The 22,939-nt window shown below is 40.1% G+C and overlaps 1 protein-coding gene and 1 long non-coding RNA gene across 7 annotated transcripts in view; both read left to right on the forward strand.

Annotated features, from left to right (window-relative positions):
* LOC148684740 (uncharacterized) overlaps nt 1-17,293 on the forward strand; it is a 36,498-nt gene extending 19,205 nt beyond the window's left edge. For 3 of the 6 annotated variants that reach the window (XR_015951333.1, XR_015951335.1, XR_015951334.1), the window contains one exon: nt 12,221-17,292. Coding sequence is in view for 1 of the 6 variants with exons in the window: in XM_088675106.1 (XP_088531232.1) it covers nt 12,221-12,344; nt 14,141-14,159 (143 nt within the window). In the remaining 5 variants the exon portion in view is untranslated. Of the gene's footprint in view, nt 1-12,220 lie in introns of all 6 variants that reach the window. The other 3 variants (XM_088675106.1, XR_015951331.1, XR_015951332.1) reach the window with 3 other exon arrangements.
* On the forward strand, nt 5,728-7,251 carry LOC148684741 (uncharacterized). The gene is made up of 2 exons (XR_015951336.1): nt 5,728-6,762; nt 7,030-7,251. It is a non-coding gene; the product is annotated as an uncharacterized LOC148684741 (long non-coding RNA).
* Nucleotides 17,294-22,939: the final 5,646 nt, after the last annotated feature.

The following is a 22,939-nucleotide window of genomic DNA, read 5'->3' on the forward strand; positions in this document are numbered from 1 at the left end:
AAAATGGACTGGTTGGCCAGCGGTTCCCTGTTGCTGGTTTAAATGGAAAGGCTTAATGAATTTCGCTTGAGCAGGCCAAATTTCTTCAACAGCTCTACCATATTGCTAGTTAGAAAAAAAAAATGCTTCCTTTTATTTAACCAAGAATTGCATCTTCTGTAGTTCTGGGATCCCTTTTATATTAGAAGGTGCTGGGAAGAAGACAGCTAAACTCCCCAAGGCTTTACGTATACGAGATTTTTTTTCCCTTCAGTAACCTTTCAAAAAAATTGGTAACAAATAGTTTTATTCTAGATCATACTGGCACCTGACCTTTGCAAATGTGGACACTTGCGAAAATTTGAAACAGCAATGAGCAAAAAGAAATACAGTACTACCTTTTGTTGCCCAAGCTGTTCCCCTATATGAAGAGAGCAGGGAATTCATGGCATATAAAGTTCAAAAGATAATTTCCCCAGCCTACATCATTTTGATAATTCCTTGATCATTTCTCCTGTTTCAATTGCCTTTCACCTGACTAAATGGCCTGTGCCCTCCTTTAAAGCTTCAATGTGCCTTTAATATGAGCAAGGTCAGGCACACATGTGAAATTCCAAGTATGGTATGTGAAAAGGGAAGATTTGCAATTGGGGTGTAGCGAGTGACCTTCTTGCTCCTGAAAAGATACCCTTTGAATTTAATGACGAGATGAGAGCAATAGCAGCACAAAAGGTCAATGCTCACGTATACTTGTGATCAACTGTTATGCAAAGTCATATTAAAACCATACTATTTAATGTCTTACATTGAAGAGTTGTATTCAGAGTGGTTTTGTCCCTGCAGTTGTGCTATGTCCTCTCCAGACCATTAGATCAATGCATTTTTACTTACTTACTTAATAATTTGCCCATGAAGGAGATTGATTATTATAATGTCTGTGATACAGAATTTGATGAGTTTCACCATAGACAGCATGAACGAGTCCTTGTGACTTCTGAACAACTGCTTATTCATGTCTCCAAAGGTAAGGCTGTGTGCTCATGCTGTTTTTACCTTTGCATCGGTTACCAGCTAATTCTGTGTGTTGCTTTCTTGGGTGTGCAACACCCTTTAAAATCTCTTCTGTGTATTAGGAAGTAATAATGGACTCCGAGGGACACACACAAACAAAAATCCCCACTGACCTGTGCTGCTTTACCAAGGAATCAATTATTCCAATATAAACACCCCATTTGCGTGACTTTACTGCAAGGCAGCAGAGTTTTTTAGAATTTACTCTTTACAGATGAGGGCCACCAAGCTGATCAAGGATCTGGAAACCAAGCCTTATGAGGAATGGTTAAGGGAGTTGTGTATGTTAAGTCTGGAAAAGAGGAAGCTGAGAGGAAACATGATAGCCATCCTCAATTATGGGCTAGAGGAGGGAACCAGCTTGTTTTCTCCTGCTCTGAAGAGTAGGACCCAAACTAATGGATTCAAGTTACAAGAAGGTAAATCCTCACTAAACATCAGGAATAACTTTCTGGTGGTTAGTTATTTTTGACAGTGGAACAGACTCCTTTGGAAGGTCGCAGACTCTCCTTCATTGGAGGTTTTTAAGCAGAGTTTGGATAGCCAACTGTCATGGATGCTTTAGTTGAGATTCCTGAATTGTAGGATGAACCTCAAGGTCCCTTCCAATTCTTACAATTCTATGACTCAACAAAAGGGTCATTTACAGTATGCAAGAGAATCCACACACTCAGGGCAAACACATTGAGCATGGTGTAAAGTTGCATTTATGTACTGCCCAGCCTAAAATGTTGGTACCCAGTTAGCTGAGCAAAGTGAGGCCTTAGGTGATATTTGACTAAATCATGCTCAGAGTAGTAGACTCATTGAAATCAGTGGTTTCAATGACTCTGCTCTGAGTATGAGTAACTTTGGAGATACCCAATGAGTTTAAGCACTGGCCCATTGAATACTGCATTTGTAAGCCTGTCAGTTTGATTGCAAAGTTCTAATTCTGTTAACCACTAAGATATTGGAATGATTCTTGGTACACATATTAGGACACAATTTTACACTGCAAGTTCAAATAGCAGCTCTATCCTTGCACCAGTTTTCAAGGGGTGAAAGGAAAGATGTCAAGTTAGACTATACAGTATTTTATTAAGCCCTGTAGTACTGTTATGTGTGAACCGTGCCCAGAGGCTTAACTATGGCTATGAATATTTGTTTGTTTGTTTGCTCCAAGTTTTGCATCTTCACTGCTACAAATGCCAAATATGGTGGTGTCATATTTTGGAATAAGATTATTGCTGAGTACATGTGCCTGCCGATGGATCACATCACCAATGTGGTCATATCAAGATGCCACCTAGACAATCAGATCTGAGTATTCAGTCTTGTCTCCTTCCTCACTCTGGCTTCTTGACAACATGACACAATCAGATTTGTCTATGTGATGACACTATGAAACCAAACTCAAGTAAATGTAATGCTTCTTTCTATCACTCTAAATGAGCAAACATTTCCACCTTGTTTCATAGCACCCGTAACTGTCAGAAAAGGACTGTGTTTTAATGGGGGTGAGGAAGTGTTAATTCTCTTGGCACTTCACATATGATAACTTCCATATTTTATTATGTGTATAATTGAAAATGCCATTTTAACAGGTATATGCTGTAATGAAAATAACAAAATGCCAAGAAATATCACGGTATAAGTTCAAAAGTCATAAGTTTTGAAGTGGAATTGATGAACAACATGATTTGTTGTAATTATTCATTGAGGAGGCCACATCAAATATGAGCAATCAAATGATATGACTAATCAAATTTTATTCACAAATTTAAAACACAATTAGCCTCCAGGAAATGTTTATATTCTCCAAGGTCCTGATTCAAAAGACCTAAGAGAGTTTTTACTGGAGAAGAACTTGATCTTCACTTAATAACTTTATAAGTCAGACCAATTCCCTGCAGCTATAATATTCTTGATAGCTTTATAGCCTAGTTTTTCTGAAAACAAACAATGTCATTTAATGCAATATATTTCATTTTCTTTTGGGAACAGAACACACTAGTGTCTTCTGCAGTATTGAAAGCCATTTTACTTTGACATCTTAACAACACAGCCAAACATAAAACAGATGAAATATCCTCTTTTGCTTACCTTGTGTCCTCTCCTTAAAAAGAAAAAAAAGCTTTTGCCTAAATATTCATTCCCTGCCTAGTAATAAATAGGTAACACTGTACTGTAATAACAAGCCAGTTTCATTACATTGCAAAGCCTGCTGCAGCCACTGTAGCCCTCAGGAAGACATGCTGGAGGCAACAGACTGACGATCGAAAAGCAATTAGCATTGTGGCTTGTGATAATTACCCACAGTATGGGAGGCTTCTCCAAGATGTTGCTTCCACTGTGCTTAATAATAGGGTGCTTTAAACATTTCTGTATTTTCTCATAGACACACCACTGTTATAATTTCAGATGACAATTTATTTCTCATCAAGGAAAATAAACATCCTTCACTCATTTCGCTCAGCCACCGCCCTGCCCAAAACCTTTAAAGAACAAAACACTGCTCTTCCGACTATTTCTAGTGTCACCTAAAAGTCACCTTGGATCATGTTTTAATCAGCTGGAACAAGGCAACATCTCATTTAGGCCTGCAGTTTCCTTGCTCGGCAATATGCTGATTGCCGAGACAGAGCAATCCAAATTGAGCACTGATTAAAATGGGATGAGGATCCAGATGCAGCCCTGGCTTCGCAGGCACACCTTGCCCTGTGCTGCGAAAGGGCAAGGCGACATGAACTCTCATTACATTAAAAGATTAAAAGCAAAACAAAATGTTGACATAGGATAACGAGCATTACAGTGTCTATTGTTATCGTTTCAAAACTTCTTCTTGGGCGATCACTCATAGCCAAGTAAAATTGTCTTCCATAAACACGGTTTTAACAATGAGTTTGTAAGTGGCTGTGGAGGCCAATTCTGGATCCACACGTCCTTCCACAGTGGGGACATAGGTTTCCGGGAGAGAATTGATCACAGTGTGGATTTGCCAAGCGTGCCTTCCTCTTAGCACATTTCTCCCTTGCATCCTGTGTCTTCAAAGCCCATGACACCTTTGGTAAAGGCTGTTCTCCCATTGGAGCGCTCGCAGGCAAGTGTTCCCCAATTGTTGGTGTTTATACTGCTTTTTTAAAAAGATTTTCCTTGAGAGAGTCTTTAAACCTCTTTTGTTGACCACCAGCATTACACTTTCCATTTTTAAGTTTGGAATAGAGTAGTTCCTTTAGCAGATGATCATCAGGCATCCGAACAACATAACCACTCCAAAGAAGTTGATGTTGAATAATCATTGTTTTGACACTGGTGATCTTTGCTTCTTCCAATCTACAGGCATTAGTCCTCCTGTCTTCCCAAGTGATGTGTAAAAATTTTCAGAGACACCATTGATGGAATCATTTGAGGAGTTGGAGATGCAGTTGTCCAGGTTTCACAAGCATACAGTACGGTTGGGCACAAGGGTGTAGGATTGAAGAGGATGTGCAACATCCATTTATATTGAAACTGGCTATCCTGATGTCTGCAACAATAGCCACTCAGATGCTACTAGCCCAGAGATGGAAAGAAGAAAGATTCCCTACTAGAGAGGAATGGCAAACTAAGCTGATGGACTAAGCCGAAATGGCTAAGCTGACTGTAAAGCTCAGGAACCAAGAGGACAAAAACATTATAAAATCATGGGAAAAATTTGTATTTTACTTAGGAGACCACTGTAACAGATGAAAACATCAGCAGGATTTTAATATCATTTGTAATGTAACAGGTATTATGGATAATATGGATGAATACAAAATATAGATTAGGAACTAATATGTAACTCAAAATGTTCACATTAGGACACATGGAAAGGATGAGGGGAAGTCGCGAGATTCAGAGAAATCTATTTGTATGGATATGTAATTGGTCCTGTTATAAATGTATTTTTGTAAAATAAAATAAAAATCAATTCAAAAAGGAAAGCGGCTACACTGATATGGCCTTCCTAAAGAGTTAAAGCTGAAGAGCAGAATATATATATATATATATATATATATATATATATATATATATATATATAGCCACAAATTTCAAACTGGAAGTGGAGGCTCAAACTTTGAAACCCTAGTTTGGAGCTTTCCAAACTGTGTGTCACAACACGTTAGTGTGTCAGCTGCAGTGTGTAGTTCCTGCCAGGGCCGGAAAGGGGTTAGTTCGACCTTGCTAGTAAAACTGAATTACTGTGTCGTGAAATGATACACGTCTAAAAAGTGTGTTGCCAACATGCAGCATTTGGGAAGCTCTGCCCTAAATAAACAGACACTGGAATAATGGAATTGTAGAGTTGGAAGGGACCATGACGGTCATAGGCACCAACCCCTGGGGGCCACCACACTTTGCCCCCTCTGTTTTTATTTTTTTATTTTTTATTTTTTTATAGAAAAAAGCCTTTATTGTATTATTAAAATTTCAAAAGAAAAATACACAAAAAAAATACATATAACAAACAACACAAAGAAAAATACATTTAACAAACAACAGGTATACACTTTACACAAATTCAAAGAAAAGATTATGGCATCAATAAGTTTCAAAATCTAGGTACTCCAGACCTTAGATATAATAAGAATCAAAAAAGAAAACGGAAAAGGAAAGGAAAAGGGGAAGAAAAGAAAGAAGAAGGACGAACAAAGAAGATCTCTAAGGTAAGTCATTACGGGGTGGGAAGTAGGGGGAGGGGGGTGGGATAGGGTGGGAGGGGAGAGGAAAGGGAAAGGGAAAGGAGAGGAAAAAGGAAGTAGATAAATAATAAAGAGGGTTAAAAGGTACAGTTGTGATAGACAGAATAAAATTTCGACTTCCCAACACTTATTATCGGTTACAATTCATAATTAAATTCTACTAAGCTTCTCCTTATCTTATAGCATAAACCATTTCCCTTACTCTCCCATTTCATTATTTCTTATCATCTTGTGCTTCTTAATCTAAACATATCACCATCTTTGTGCTTATCTTTTGTTTGTAGAAGTACTCTTCCACATATTTCCACTCTTTCTTCACCTTTTGTTTGGGTATCTTTCTAATCAGGGCGGTTAATTTCGCTAGGGTCATATATTCGGCTAATTTTATATACCACTCCTGTATAGTTGGAATCCTATCTCCTTTCCAATTTTGGGCGATCAGCGCTCTAGCTGCCGCGCAGGCATAGAGGAGTATATTTTTTCTATCCGATGGTATATCCTCAGGGATCATGCTTAATAGCAGGATCTCTGGCTTTTTTTCGAATGTAAATCTAAGCATTTTTTTCAGCTCATCATATATTTCTGACCAGTACTTGTTAATCCTATCACACCTCCACCAGCAATGATAAAAATCCCCCAAAATCTCCTTACATTTCCAGCATTTGTTTTGGTCATTTCTGTAAATTTTAGCCAATTTAGCTGGGGTCAGATGCCATCTGTGTGCCATCTTCCATATATTTTCTCTTATCGCCATACAGGCTGAGAAATCTATATCCTCCCTCCATAGCCTTTCCCATTGCTCAACATAAATTGGCCTCCCAATATCTTGGGCCCATTTTATCATTGCATGTTTAACTAACTCATCTTTCATTTCCCATTCAAGTAAAAATTTGTACAATTTCGCTAATGGTTTCCCCTGATTTTCCAATAGATATTCCTGCAACTTCGATCTTTTATCATCAAATCCTATCGCCTTGTGTACCTTAAATATCGACTGCAGTTGGAGGTAGTGTAGCCAACTTTGGCAGTATTGCTTAATCTGGTTATATGGTTTGAGCTCATACTGATTATTAATTTTCCTAATCAAATCTTTGTATGTTGGCCAATTACCCCCTTTCGGTTCCTTGCTCATCGCCGTCATTTCTAGAGGTGAAAGCCACCATGGGACCTTAGGTTCCAGCAGGTTTCTAAATTCTTCCCATATGTCAAGTAGAGGTTTTTTGAACACATGATTGGTGAATGATGAGTATTCTTCCTTCTTTTCTTTTAATAGGTGGGCGTGCCAACCTCCTATGTTCCTGAATCCTTCCAGTTTGAGTAATTCCGAATCATCTAACAAGCACCATTCCCTCATCCAACACAAGCAAGATGCCGCATAATACAGTTTCAGATTCGGAACCCCCCAACCTCCCCTCTCTTTTGCGTCTGTTAATATCCTAAATTGTACCCTCGGGTTCTTTCCTTGCCAAATAAAATTGCTTAGATCTTTCTTCCAGATTTTGAATGTTTCTTTTTTGAGTTTTATCGGTAGCATTTGGAATAAAAATATTATTTTCGGTAATATCATCATTTTAATTGCAGCAATCCTACCTGCAAATGTTAAATTTAGCCCCTTCCAATTTTCCAAATCCTCTTTTACTTTCCTCCAAACTTTAGCATAATTATTATCATATAATTCTACATTTTTATTTGATATAATAATTCCCAAATATTTGATTTTTTTCACTATCTCCCATTCACTAATCGTTTGAATTTCCTCTTCCTCTGCCTTCCTTATATTTTTAATCATCAATTTAGTTTTCTGATTATTCACTTTTAGCCCCGCTACCTTCCCATAATCCAATAATTTTTGTTTCAATTTAGGTAGGGTCTCCACTGGGTCCTCCAACATTATTATTAGGTCATCGGCGAACGCTCGCAATTTAAGCTCGCTTTTCCCCACCACTATACCTTTGAGTTCTTTGTCCATTTGGATGTCTTTTATCAGGAATTCCAGTGCCCATATAAATAACAGCGGGGATAATGGGCATCCTTGCCTCGTCCCCTTAGATATTTCGAACTCCTTAGTTATGTTCCCATTAATAATCAACCTTGCCGTTTGTTTGCTATAAATAGCGTTTATTCCCTCCATGAATCTGCCCACAATTCCCAATTTCCTTAGCGCCTCCTTCATGAAACTCCATGCCAAATTATCAAAAGCCTTCTCGGCGTCCAAAAATATAAAAACTGCTTTCTTACTGGGATTCCAATCTATGTATTCAAATATGTCCAGCAACACTCTAATATTGCTGGACATCTTTCTTTGTGGTAAAAATCCTTGTTGTTCCTTACCTATTACTCTATTCAGAACACTTTTGATCCTATTGGCTAGAATTCCGGCAAATAACTTGTAATCAATATTTAGCAATGATATCGGCCTGTAGTTCCCTATTTCCTCTCTTTTCTCTTTATCTTTGGGTATCAAGGTGATAAATGTATCTTGCCATGTCTTTGGGAGCGTTCCTCCTTCCAAAATCCTATCTACCATTAATTTATACACATCTCTTAGTTCAGATTGTAATACTTTATAATGTTTCCCTGACAGACCATCTGTACCTGGCGATTTCCCCAATTGGAGCTTATTTATCACTTCGTCTATTTCTTGATATGAAACTGGTTCATTTAATTTCTCCAATTCTTCTGGGCTAATTCTAATTTCATTAAATTTATCTAAATACATCTCTAATTTCTTTTGACTAATACTTTCCCCTTTGTATAATTTGCTATAATATTTCACAAAGCAATCTTGAATTTCCTCCGGGTTAGTCTTAATCCTTCCCCCATCTTTTATTGCTGTAATTAGTTGCTGACTTCGTCTCTTCCTTAGCTGCCAGGCCAATAACTTACCTGATTTATTCCCTAATTCAAAGGTTCTTTGCTTTGCCCACATAATCCTATTTTCTATTTCCTCATCCATTAATTGCTTCAGATTGTTTTGTAGGATTTTCACCTGTGTCATTATCCTAGTATCTTTCGGATTTTTTCCCAGTTCCTTCTCTTTCATCTCTATCTCTATTTTCAACTTCTCTACCTTTTCCCGCTTATCCCTTCTGTATCTGCTTTTTTGTTGTATATACAGTCCTCGGATAAAGGCTTTACTGGCATCCCATACCGATGTTATGTCTATCTCCGATGTCCTATTAATTTGAAAAAATTCCTTAACCAATTCCTTTAATTTTTGGACAAAGATCTCATCCTCCAATATCCTATCATCCATTCTCCATCTTTTAATACCTTTATCTTCTTCCTTAATCTTTAACATTATCGGATTGTGGTCAGTTACTGATTTAGCCATTATCTCACATTTCTTGACCAATGTTGTTAGACCGGTGGAGATCCAAATTAAATCTATCCTAGAGGCCGATTTCTTGGCCTCAGAATAGTATGTGTATTTCCTCTCCATTGGATGTTTAAGTCTCCATATATCACACAACTCATAATTATCCGTTATTTGGAAGAAGATCTTAGGCAACTTACCCCCTTTCCTAGCTTCGCTTGATCTATCTATGTTAGGCATTACAACACCATTGCATTGCCATTGCAATGGTGTTGTTTTTATTTTTTTGAGGGGGCCAGCCCTCGTATTGTTCAGAGGGTGGAGTCAGCCGCTGTGCAGCTCAGTGGTCAGTGGCTCCTGCTGCTGCTACTGCTGCCACCACTGGCCAGGGGTGGTTTCCCCCATCTTTCCCTTGTGTGGTAGTAGGAGACGGAGGACAGGAGCCACCAGCCACTGGGGCTGTGCTGCTGCCGTGTTCAGCTGTGCCCACTGGCTCCATATCGATCTATCATCTATCTATCTCACATCTACACACATGAATGTTTTGTGTGTTGGTTTTTTTCCAATTTTTCAATCCACAAAAACCAGGACTGAAGGAGCCTATGATTGACACAGAATGGAAATGGGTTGATCTGCCAATAGAATATTTTCAGTGTGGCACAATAAAGAATGAGACATCAGTAAATGTAAAGTTCTTACTACAAATTCTACAATTGTAAGTTCAAGTTTCACTTGAGCGCCTTGTCTCACTACCACTATTTTTTTATCATTTTTTTGTGATGGTGATTCAAAAGTGCAGCCCGACTTCAGCTTACGTTGTTGCAGATACATTAATGAGGACTTTTAGAATTGTAACATGGAGTTCAGGGATGTGATGTGTTAAACCTGAACAACTGTACTGCCAAAATGTGGATTTTTTGAGCTCGTCCATCTAGAAGCTGATTAATATTGCAGTGGAGAAGAATTTTGGTTGGTAACTAATTTTAAGCACACTTTCATCTTCATATATTAAATCTTAAATTAGAGCTGTATTATGAATATACCAAGAACTCTGCCGGATCACAGCAAAAATCAATCTAGTTCAGTATTCTGTTTCCAACAGTAGACAGTCTTGGAGCTCCTTACTTGGTAAGCTGGAAATGCAGCAACAACCTCCTGGCAAAGGCATCACCACCATTTACTGGGAACGGGAGTAGTCAAGCATCAAGAAAGTTGAAGTTGTGTAGGTGCACTGATAGAGTCAATCTAGCCCTTCTGCCAAAGCACATGCAGAGTCCCAATCTCACCATTGCCTTCCTCCTCCCAATTCCAGTAAACGGCAACAACAAGAGGCCATTGAGAGACCATCCTCCAGCCCATTGGACAATCAGATACTTCTGGTAAGCTTTGTAAGGTAAAGGGTAAAGGGACCCCTGACCATTAGGTCCAGTCGTGACCAACTCTGGAGTTGCAGCGCTCATCTCGCATTATTGGCCGAGGGAGCCGGCGTACAGCTTCCAGGTCATGTGGCCAGCATGACAAAGCCGCTTCTGGTGAACTAGAGCAGCACATGGAAACGCCGTTTACCTTCCCGCTGTAGCGGTACCTATTTATCTACTGGCACTTTGACGTGCTTTCGAACTGCTAGGTTGGCAGGAGCTGGGACCGGGCAACGGGAGCTCACCCCGTCGCGGGGATTCAAACCACCGACATTCAGATCGGCAAGCCCTAGGCTCTGTGGTTTAACCCACAGCGCCACCCGCATCTCCACGGTAAGCTTAGTAGCAAGTCATTAAACAACCTTCCTCTGCTGTATGCCCTAGTATTCACCTCTCAACATGAAGGCTTATCTTCTTCCAGCTATTATGCCTGATAGTTATTGATACATTGGTTTTCTGTGAAGCTGACTAGTTGACTAATTTGAGCTGACGGCACATCCTGCAGTCACATTGCTGAAGCCGAACAGGTCTAGGTCTGAGTGAGCACCTTGAAAACCCGTGTAAGCTACATTGAGTTCCATGGACTAAAGAAATAAATAAAGCTATCCATCTTGGTGAATATCACTGTATGTTCTGGAAGCAATTTCTTTAATTGATTATGTGCCCTGATGTGTGACGAAGTACATTCATTCCTGTGTGAGATCTGTTCCATTTTTTCCAGTGTCAAAATATCTGTCAATTTTCAACATGTCCCATATTTTTTTCTTCATTTTAAGAATCTGGTTCCTTCTTTTCATTTAATGATCACTTAATAACATGGGTGTATTCTTCCTGTAGTATGGTAAAGATCCTGCTGTTGTTGTTGACTAAATCAAGGGATGCTGATGTATTTAATTTGAAGTGGCTGACAACATCCAGGCAAATTATAAAACCAGGTCAACAGTGAAAACAATTAAAAGCAGCAGCAGCAAAATCCTATAATAACAGAAGCAAACAAACAGAAGTGAAAGCCTGAAAGCAAGTCTTGAATTCTTTGTTTCTTTGAAAAAGAATAGTAATAGAATTTCTCAACAAGGTAACACTATGACAACGCAACAGTAGCCTATTTTATAACAGCAACTTATTAAAGAACAATGGCAATATTTTCATAACAGCAAAACTGTGTTAACAGTGCAATCCTAAGGCCTTATTCCACCAGCTGTGGTTAATGTCATGAAGATGTTTCTGCAGTATACAGAAGTGGCCTATGTATGTATACCTTGTAGGTTCCTCACCCCCTATCTCTCTCTCTTTCCTCCATTCTTTCACTGCTGTTTGTTCTACTGCTATGGTATTATTGCAGGCAGAGCAGAGCCTGGCGTACCATAATGCATGCATATCAGCTGTGTATACATGGGACGAATCCTTGTACAGCAGTAGAAAACATCTGTTATTGCATGCATGGAACATCTGCAGTGCAACACATTTGCATCATCCTATCCTACTCGGCACACAAGACAAAGCTGGCAGACACCTACCAGGCTTGACTCTAAGCCCTGTAATTCCCTGGTTCAGAATAGTAATTTGGCACAGTGTATTGGGAAAGCTGTGCATCTCTAATAACACCAGCCAGTCCATGCCTCCTAAAGATGGAAGGCCAAGAGCTGTTAATTTTAATTATTATGGCTTATCTTGCTCTTGTTGTATTAACATTGTTGGTGTATCTTTTTTTTTATTTTGATCTTTTGCAGAATCCACAAAGTCTCAGAAATGTCATATTGTTACAGAGGATCGAAGAAATTGCCTACAGGAAAAGAAGATAAACAAACTGAGTAGCCAGTCATCAACACAGCAATACAGAAAGCAAAGGAGACAGTGAGTTCCAACTTTTTGCCGTTGGGAATGTCTACCAATATTACAACTCTATGCTGCATCAAATTTATGTATTAAGATGTTTACACCATATCGTCTGGGCTCTGGTGGCTTAAACATATCCCTTGATCTCTATTTTTGTATCATGTAAGCATGGAATCTTGGGATGAAATATGGTGACTGCCCAACGATTCCAATTTCAAAGCAGTATCATATCACAAACATTTCTGCGATCTGGTCCATCTACATTCTCTGATCACCTGGGGCTCCAGAGGAGTGGCATTTGCTGTGTGGCACAGCCTGCAAGAGACATCCTCTTCATGCATGGCTGGGGTGTGTGTGTGTGTGCCTGCCTCCCCCTCCCCTTTCCAGCCACTCTAGCCTGACTCTAACCTCACATCGGAGTGGGCTGAACCAGGCCTGCCCCTGCCACATTTAAGAGGGTGACCTTGGGTAGTTTAGCCACTTAGGAGTTCGACGTGGGATTCATCACCCGCCCTCCCAAACTGTAAGTGGCTTGTCCGAAGGTGAACGGGCAGGACCTTGCTATGGTTTATTCGGTTGCCATATTCACAGACAAGGAGGGATTTTCCCTACAAATTGGCTACTCGGTGGGTTTTCACTTATCTGATTGCAACAGTTACAACTTGGGCAGAATAAGGAATTGGATTAGATACCTTAGCTGATTGGGTGCTCCTTTAAAGGGGTCTGGGATGGGTGTCTCTGTCTGGTCCAAACGGGGACCAGTGGGTCATAGCACCTCTCCCAATGGTGGCCCAAGTGGGATCAAAGCACCTGATGGTCCTCCTCCTCCTCCTCCTCCTCCTCCTCCTCCTCCTCCTCCTCCTCCTCCTTCTCTGCCCATCTGGCTGGGTTAACCCAGCCACTCTGGGTTGCTTCCAGCAAAATATAAAATGTCAAAGATTAAAAACTTCCCAATACAGGGCTGCCTTCAGATGTCTTCTAAAATTCGTGTAATTCTTTATCTCCTTGACATCTGATGGGAGAGCATTCCACAGGGATGGCGCTGCTGCTGAGAAGGCCCTCTGCATGGTTCCCTGTAACTTCACTTCTTGCAATGAGGGAACTGCAAGAAGGGCCTTGGAGCTGGACCTCAGTGTCCGGGCTGAACAATGGGGGTGGAGACGCACCTTCAGGTATACGGGGCTGAGGCTGTTTAGGGCTTTTAAGGTCAGTACCAACACTGATCCATGTCAGGGGTGACTCCCCAGCTCTGAGTTGACCCCCCCCACCTTATCAACCAGGTGGGCTGCTTGATACCGGATACATGCCCAATGACTAGGCCAAAAACTACTTACATCTGTAATCAATAAATTCATGGTTTATTTCAACCCAATACAAATCTCCTGTGCTTTGGTTTGCCCTTTGCCACGCTGCAGGCATCATGCTCCTGTGATGGCAAACCTCCGATCACCATATGATGAATGAAAAGAAAAAGAGATGACCTTTAAGGGGTTTTTAAAAAGTCAACATGTAATTAGGAAGAAGGGGATGCTATTGATTATAGAGTCAATGGAAAGACTCATTTGAAAGCACTCGCAATGGGATTCCCTACTCTACCTTCCTGTATATTTAGCAGGCCCTGTCTTAATGTTCTGAAGCTTTCCCTGCAGTACAAGGACTCAAAGGGAATGCCTTAAGAACAATAACGACGCTAAGCTAAAATATTCAGGATAAGTTAATGGAACTTCAGGATGTGAGCTGGCATGCTTTCTTGCACCATTTTGGATCTACAGATTTCTCCAGTGCCACCATTTATGCATTGCTTCTTCAAACAGCACTGGAGACTCTGCTTGACGAACATCACTGCTTATTGTTGACTCCTGGTCAACAATGGCAGTCAGAATGGCTAAAGGATACCCACCTCACTGATTTCCTGAGACATTACATGAATTAAAGAAGAAGAAAATCTAAACATCAAAATAGAAGAAACTCATGAGTAGCATCAATGCCCCTTGGATTAATAGGACAAAGACTTTCATGTGCATTAATCTTTCTTATTGCCCAAGTTAGGACTGTGTTCAAAGATTCATTCAAGAATCTCTCTCTATGATTTCACAGCCACATTCATTCTGACCTAGAAATTCTGCTAATTCTGCAAGTGCGAGTACTGGTTGCTGTTACTTAGTGAATAAATTCCACTATAGTGCTCACTAGTCCCATGGACTGCAAGAAGATCAAACCTATCCATTCTGAAGGAAATCAGCCCTGAGTGCTCACTGGAAGGACAGATCCTGAAGCTGAGGCTCTCCAATACTTTGGCCACCTCATGAGAAGAGAAGACTCCCTGGAAAAGACCCTGATGTTGGGAAAGACTGAGGGCACAAGAAGAAGGGGACAACAGAGGATGAGATGGTTGGACAGTGTTCTCGAAGTCATACCTTGGTTTGCGACCACAATTCATTCCAGGGAGCCGGTCACTCCCCGAGTTCGTCATAAACCGAGGGGCTCTTCTGCGTGTGCGTGAAGTGCCGATAGAATGCTTCTGTGCATGCGTGCGCTGCGCAGATCGCTTCTGTGTGTCCGCATACGACGGAACCCAGATGTAAATACTTCCAGGTCTGCGGCGGTCACAAACCGATCGGTCACAAACAGAGGTGGTCGCAAACCGAGGTATGACTGTACTAACATGAGTTTGACCAAACTGCGGGAGGCAGTGGAAGACAGGAGTGCTTGGCGTGCTGTGGTCTATGGGGTCACGAAGAGTCGGATACAACTAAACAACTAAACAACAACAACAACATAGTGCTCACTATAATGCACACTATGTTAACATCACCCAATTAGTGCCCTCTTGGTGTTTTGGACTACAACTCCCATCATCCTTGACCATTGGCCATGCTGGCAGGGGCTAATGGGAGTTGTAGTCCAAAACATCTGGTAAGCACCAAAGTGGGGAAGGTTGCAGGGTGTTCATATGTTCTAGAGTTTACATGCCTTCTGTGCCTGGAAAGTTTCTTCTTGTATGCTTTTTAATTGCACTGAATTTTTTTATTAATTTATTTTTATTTAAACATGTGCATTTAAATATTTTAATAAAGTCATTCTGAAGGTTGAATATAATCTTAAATTTAATCTTAAATTCCTGAAATGTGTTTTTTTATATAAATGTGTCTAGATCCAGCCCATGTCTGCACAACTTGTGACTCACTCAGTTGAGCAGCTAATGTAGCCAAACAAGTGCTTGAAACAAAACCCTCTCCCTGGGAGATAGCACGAAAAGAAACAACAGCAAAGGGGGGGGGGATGAAAACCCTGTTAAAACACATACCTACTCATCTCCCTTAAATTTGGTCTGATATTTGCTCAAAACTATTTACTCTGAGATAGTCAAGGATCTCATTGCGGTATTTTATTCAAACAACATATTTGACTCCTTGGATGGAACCAAAGAAGAGCTGTGGGCCTCATTTGTAATCTCTTTTGGCAACGGTTTCATGAAATTCATAGTTTTTCTTCTAAATGGTAACTAAGGCCCAGATATTTCTCCACACTTCCTAATTGTGGATGAGTTTCCTTTAATGTGCCTTAAATCACTCACAAACATGGACCAACTGAGAAGATTTGCAATTATGCTGGCCGTAAATAGACTGTTAAAAAAAAATCTTCATAGCATAGTCCCTACCCCCTACCCACACATAACTGTTTTCTCCAAACACACTCAGTTGTGCTTATTAAAATTAAGCTCCGGGTCAGAATTCTGCATTCTTTAATTTAATTGTCTTGCACGATTATCCTTTAGGGATGTTGAGATGAAGTTTTTGGTGTTTAGAACAGGTGCTGTTTCCCATTCTAATAACCTGGTTTTAATGTGCATATGATGTGGAAAGTCGGACCACTTATACACAAGCCTTGTTTTTGCTGTTTATTTTGATATGTCAGAAATTCATAGCTTTTATTGTAAAGAGTTGATCATGGTGTGTTGGGTTTTTGTTTTTGTTTTGTCTTGTGTGGTTTCTTGTCAATATCCAAATAAATGGTCAGCTGGCCATCAGCTGGAAACAGGGAAAATGTTCTTTACCATTTGATAACTCCTGCTGTGAATAAATTAACCTCCAAAACACTCTCTCTTCCATCTGTTTATAACTCATGAAATGAATACAGAATCAGATTCAAAACAGAAAATAAGATTAAAGTGGCAGTCACAAAAAGTTCTCTTCTCCAGATTTTTTTTTTATCCAGTGCCATTTCCCTCAGCATACCAGGAAGAATAACCAAGACAACCAAATATGGATAAACATTACATTCAGAGGGTATGCAAACTAATTAGTCAGATTCAACCAATGTGATCAAATCAAAATAACTCCTGGCAGGTGTTCGTTAATAGATGGAGGTAATTTCTACTCCCACCACCTGGGTAAGTTGACAACTCCACACTGTGTGCAGGATATTACTCTTTTCTTTTAGAGATATATATCAGAGGCAGGTTTAGGTGAGTGTGACTGGTCACAGTGGGCACAGGGCCTTGGGGGAGCCACCACTATGATGTAGAAAGGAAGGCAAGACGTGGAGGATGCCAAATTTTGGTGTTGGACAAGGTTCCACTGTACTTTGAGACCCCTAAAATGTAACACTGTGCCTTGATTCATTCTTGCACCTGTTTTATGTAGCTACGTCACATATAGATCTTAAACTCTGTCTTGTTCCTGGGTGTATTGGTGGGGGCAGAAGAGAGAGAGCCCTGGTTATTAATTAATAATAATAATAATAATAATAATAATGTTTTCTATGCTTTTCACCATGAAGTAGATGCAAGGCCATCGAAAGGAAGACAAAATGGAATCAATGCAGGAAAAGAGTGGAAACCTCTAGGGGCACAAAATATTATTATTAGGCCCAAACATAGCTGCCAAGTTATCCCTTTTTTACAGGGATTTTCCCTTATGCTGAATAGGCTTCCTCGCGAGAAAAGGGAAAACTTGGCAGCTATGGGCCCAAAGCATTTTTAATAAAATCTCCCCCAGGGGCACTGTAAAATGCGACATTGTGCTCTTAAATGCTTTTTTGGGAAGGCATTGGTTTGCAAAAAAATAAAAATAAATTAAGAACAGAGCATATTGTGTTTTACAATGCCCTGAGGATTGTTTTTTTTTTTAAAAAAAATATATGCACAGAAACTGAAAGCACACTACAATTCTTCAAGATAATGCAGAAGTGTTCAGTAGTATGCATGTGCTGGCATTGCTAGTTGGAAGAAAACTCTTGGAAAACATGTTTTTCTTCTTCTGAACTTTCACTGAATTGAGTGACTGAGTCTGTGGCTAGTCACCCAACACTATGACAAAGAAGAAAGAGAAAGTCTAAGACTTACTAATATACATGTATTTTAGAATACTGCCATAATTAGCAGAAAGCTAAGATTTTAATACTTCCATATTACTATTTATGCTAGCATAAACCAGCTCAACTGTAAAAAGCTGGGTAAAATATCTGAATTCATGATGAATCCTATGGAAATTTATCTGTTACCTGAGGGAGTAACATATTGGAGTTTAAAATTTACAAATGTTGAGAAAATATTCTGTGGTATAAACACATATGTTGGCAGTAGGCCCCAGGGCATGGTCACACATATACTTCGCGCATGAGAAAAGGCTATACAGAGAGGGGAAATAATTAATGGCCTTATTAACCAAAATGGCTGTCAGATTATTATAAGGATGCTGAAATGAATAATATTGAACTGGGTAATAGGGCAAAAGCTGACAATGGAAAATTGCTGGGCTTGTTAAGCCCTGAGTGTTATGTTAGCATCACCAATGTACGGTGTGAGACCTTGAGACACCCCCTCCTACTATTGATTGAAATCATTTGACTACCAGCCTCTGCTATCTTAAATTTTAATTGAACATAATTCATTGCTCTTGGTGGAAACATTAAAAGCCTGTTTCAGCAAGCAGGAGTAAAAATATTGCTCATTGTTGAATGTGCCCAGCACAATTACAAAGAAGTTTTAAAAATTCTAGGTGAAAGGGCAAGCCTGGAAAATACCCTATAATAAGAGCATTATAGTTGAGATAGCAAGAATATTCTTGTACATTTGGGTACACGTGCTAAGAAGAAACAGGATGGGGACACAGATGTTCAAGTCAGAAAGGGCAAGTCAAATCACCATGCCAAGAGAAATGTTAGGGCACAAGGGAATGAATAAGAAGATTGCCGGGCATTATGAGCAAGACTTTCTTTGTTCATAAGCCATACCCTCCAACATTTCTATGCTGAAGATAGGGAGATTTCTCCCTCCCAACTGACCCTCCTTGACCTCCAATTTTTGCCCTTTTTCGCAGATCATTTCCTATCAGAAGAAGGACAAGTGCTTCCACTACTTCACCAGCAGAACACAAAACACACATATTCCACCGTCCTGAGAAAACCTTTAATCACAATTTTATTATATTCTTTGGTAGATTTGTAAACAAAAATAAAAAATAAAAAAGCCCACCACTCACCAATAAATAAATTTTAGAAAGGGGCATTAAAATCTACCAAAGAATAAAATAAAATAAAATCGAGAAACCTGTGATTTCCCACCGAATCAGAACAATTGGCAGTCATGGATTGCATTTTGTTCCAATTCAGCAATAAAGAATGTGTTTTCCAGGGGAAAGCTAAAGGGCAAATACATGTCTGCAGGACCCATGTCTAAAAAGAATGGGACAAGCAGAAAACCTCTCGGACTCATGCTTTCTGTCTGCAGGACATGCAAAATATGGAGAAGCCCTCAGTTTCTAAACCAAATCAATGCCTCTCTGAGATAGGTTGAGTTGAAGTTGCCTTTTTCTATACAAATTAATTTGATCATTTCTTAGATTTGGATATATTTAAGCTCCGCTTACCCAAACATAGGCATTTCATTTTGACCTGATGAATGTAAAGCACTCTCATCTGCCTAAGGAATATCAGATCTTGGTTCAAGCTACACATCATCAGCATTTCATTTCTGTTTCATATTTTTGTGAGAGTGGGGCTGGGCCAAGCAGAGTGGAACAGAAAGAGGAAACACAAGAAGGCAGAAAAGTTTTTTTTTAAAAAAGTCCAGTGGTCAGGTTCTTATATCCCCATATTTAACTTCACAAATGGTCAGTGGAGCTGCTTATTAAGAAGACCCCCCTATGGGAATATCCTAAGACACCCCCCTCTACATATAAGGAGTTTTTGTTTTGTTTTGCTTTTTTAAGGAAAACGTGCAAAATAAATAAGGTGCAACAAAGACAAGCAAGGCCAGACTGGAAGAATGAAGCAATAATGTAAATAATACTCTATTTAGTTGTAAATTATCATTGTTTAGTTGTCAGATTTGTGGCCACTGTTAGGTAATATATGAAGGAGTCACTGGGAAGTTTGATTTAAAGTCATGATTTAAATCAATCCACCCTGGCCTTGTTTCTTGCTGATTTAAATCCAACTATGCTGGCAAGCAGCCAAATGTCTCTGAAAATGTTCTGATCTCAGACCTTATCCAGGGCACTGAGTATTCAGAGGTACACAGCCTAAACACTCCTTATTCATTGAATATGAAAACATGTTTCTAGGAAATTAAATCAATCCGGTACCAACAATCAAGCCTACTAAAATATCTGTTTATTGCTAAAATGTATGAGTCACCAACTAAACGGGGGGGGGGGAATGAACCAGAAACAACAGAATTCATCTAGTTATTAAAAGAAAAAAGTCAGCATTGCTGAGAGCAAAAACATTAACACTTCCAGATGTGGAGAGAGACATCTCAAGATACCTTGGGAAAGTGTTCCAGAGGGAGGTAACAGAAAGGATTCTGCATGCACACGAAAGCTCGTACCAGTGACAAACTTAGTTGGTCTCTAAGGTGCTACTGGAAAGATTTTTGTTGTTGTTGTTTCGACTACGGCAGAGCAACACGGCTACCTATCTGTCTCTTCAAAGACAGTCCCACACATAGTATTATAGTAATCCATGCAATATGTACCACTAAGGCAGGTGTTGCCAGTACTTTTTCCCCTTAAAAAAAGTTTAGGGGTACTCTCATTTTCCTACTCATATTGAAAAACTGTGCCTCAATGAGGCCAAACTTAGATTCACAAAATGTTTAGGGGTATGCATACCCCTCCGTACCCACCCCCCCAGAAAAAGCACCGGATGTTACCGTGGGCAGATCTGATGTCATTAGGAAAGGGTATAGTTGGCATAGTAGCTGTGCAGACCTTTGGCTACCACTGAAATCTAAATATCCAAACTTCAAGATGGAACCAACAGAATATCCCATTTTAGACAATTTAAAACACTGCCCAGCCAAAAGGGCTGCCTGTGGGCTCATAAAGAATGGCTTACAACAGCCCTGCATCTTAAAGATGGCTAAAAAACATATACACAAAAAGCCCTCATTGAGAACTCCACACTGTGTGCAGGATATTACTCTTTTCTTTTAGAGATATATATCAGAGGCAGGTTTAGGTGAGTGTGACTGGTCACAGTGGGCACAGGGCCTTGGGGGAGCCACCACTATGATGTAGAAAGGAAGGCAAGACGTGGAGGATGCCAAATTTTGGTGGAACCTAACACGTGCCGGAACCTAACAACATTTCAGACTAAATACAAGGTGCTGGTATTGGGGGAAAGATTGTTATATTTATTTTTCCGCAAAAAAACACACGGTGGCTTATTTTCAGGGGATGTTTTTTTTTAAATTAAGTATGGTACAGTAAAACCTACAAGGTTAAACCGCCGATCGCTATGGCTTATTTTCGGGGTATGGCTTATTTTTGGGGTATGGCTCATTTTGGGGGTATGGCTTATTTGGGGGGTATGGCTTATTTTTGGAGAAACACGGTACATATGAAAAGAAGTTTTAAGCCTTCTCTCCCTGAGATCTAAATTTTTAAAACTCTCCATGGCAATTAGCAATTGTTTTTGCCTAATGCTAATTACCATGTGAAGGTGACAAGAGAAGGTTTAAACCCCTCTCCCTCATATGCTGCAGAACTCTTTCCTAACTGGTACATGTTTTTTTTAAAACAAAACAAAACAAAACAAAAACAAACCCATGATGTCATTGCTTAATATGTCATTAATAATAATAAATCAAGTCCTCCCTCAAAGAGGGCATGTGTTGCAGTGAGACCTGGAAACTGACACCCTGTGGTGTGGGTAGGTAAGATTGGTCAGCCACAACACCTGATTGGTAGGTCCCTCGATGTTGGGTTCAATCTGGCCAATGGGGCACAGTCCAAACGGATTGAGGGACCTATATATGCCCAAGCACATGACCCAGAGGTTCCTCTTTCTGTGAGTGCATTCAGAACACCCGCCCACCTCTCCCTACTTTTAGGGCTTGTTGCACATGACCTTGCTATGCCATTGTGTGTTGTCTGTCATTGGGACAGGGGCATGGCAGGAACTTGGCTGATTGGCTGTTGCCATTTGGGCTTTGCCTGCCACACAGCAAATCGTCACAACTTGTAAGGTTGTGGATAGGCACTGTTTCAGGTGATAGTGATGGGAGAACACTCTCGCCATCCCTATCTAAAGGGTATTCTGTTAAAGCAGGCATCCCCAAACTGCGGCCCTCCAGATGTTTTGGCCTACAACTCCCATGATCCCTAGCTAACAGGACAAGTGGTCAGGGATGATGGGAACTGTAGTCCAAAACATCTGGAGAGCCGAAGTTTGGGGATGCCTGCGTTAAAGGAATCCAGGGACTGAAATGGTTTGGTCAACCCTGTGAGGGGGTTGTGCCTGTGCCTGAGTCGAGGGGGACATCTGGGTGGCGGACATAGCCTGTTCCTGGTTTTTCGCCTATCCAGGTGTTCACTCTTGGCTGGCCTATGCTGGTGCCCTGGGTCAGCGCTACCTGCAAGGGTGCAGGGAGCTGGTTGAACCAGAGCCTATGCAACCACTCACTTTCTGTAATCAATAAAGTTGTGGCCTAAATTCTGCCAAAAACCAAACCAAAATTTGAGTCATGTGTGAATTTATTTAGGGGGGAGGTTTCTGGGTCTGAACACACAATATCTTCATACAAAACGTACGCCATCATCAAGATGTCATATCGATGGAACTAAAATATAGGAGTCCTATGTAAACATGAACAGAATGGTGTGCCAAACAAGGAATGAGCCTTTCACAATGATACATTGAGACATCAAGCCTAATCTGCAAGACTTTATTAAGTGTGAGCGCTAGAATCTAAACCTATTTATTCCCTTTGAAGTTAATAGAACTAAATTGTCTCAAATCCTGACACTTAAAATTACCTGGGCTGTTTGCTGGTCTCTTAGGTTCCCAAGCTATTTGCAGGCAAGATTTTTGAAAGTTTGTAGGCTCGACGTAGCTCCTACTATTGACTTCAACAATACAACAAATTGCAGCTGTTAAAATTTCACCTCTAATGTGTATTATAACAATTTTGAAGCATTTTTTTAAAGGATGCATGCTTTCCAATCTGTACAGCCATTCATGATTATTGATTCAAAAATCATACCATAAGGTCTGGTAATATTCTGAATTGCATGCTCTTAACTTTCTGACAGATTACTATTAACTCTTCTTAAAGAAATAACATCCAAATTACCATTGTTGAAGCAAGTCTGTTACTAAAAGGA

This window comes from Zootoca vivipara, chromosome 8 (genome assembly GCF_965207765.1).
Source record: "Zootoca vivipara chromosome 8, rZooViv2.hap1.1, whole genome shotgun sequence".
Taxonomy (NCBI): domain Eukaryota; kingdom Metazoa; phylum Chordata; class Lepidosauria; order Squamata; family Lacertidae; genus Zootoca; species Zootoca vivipara.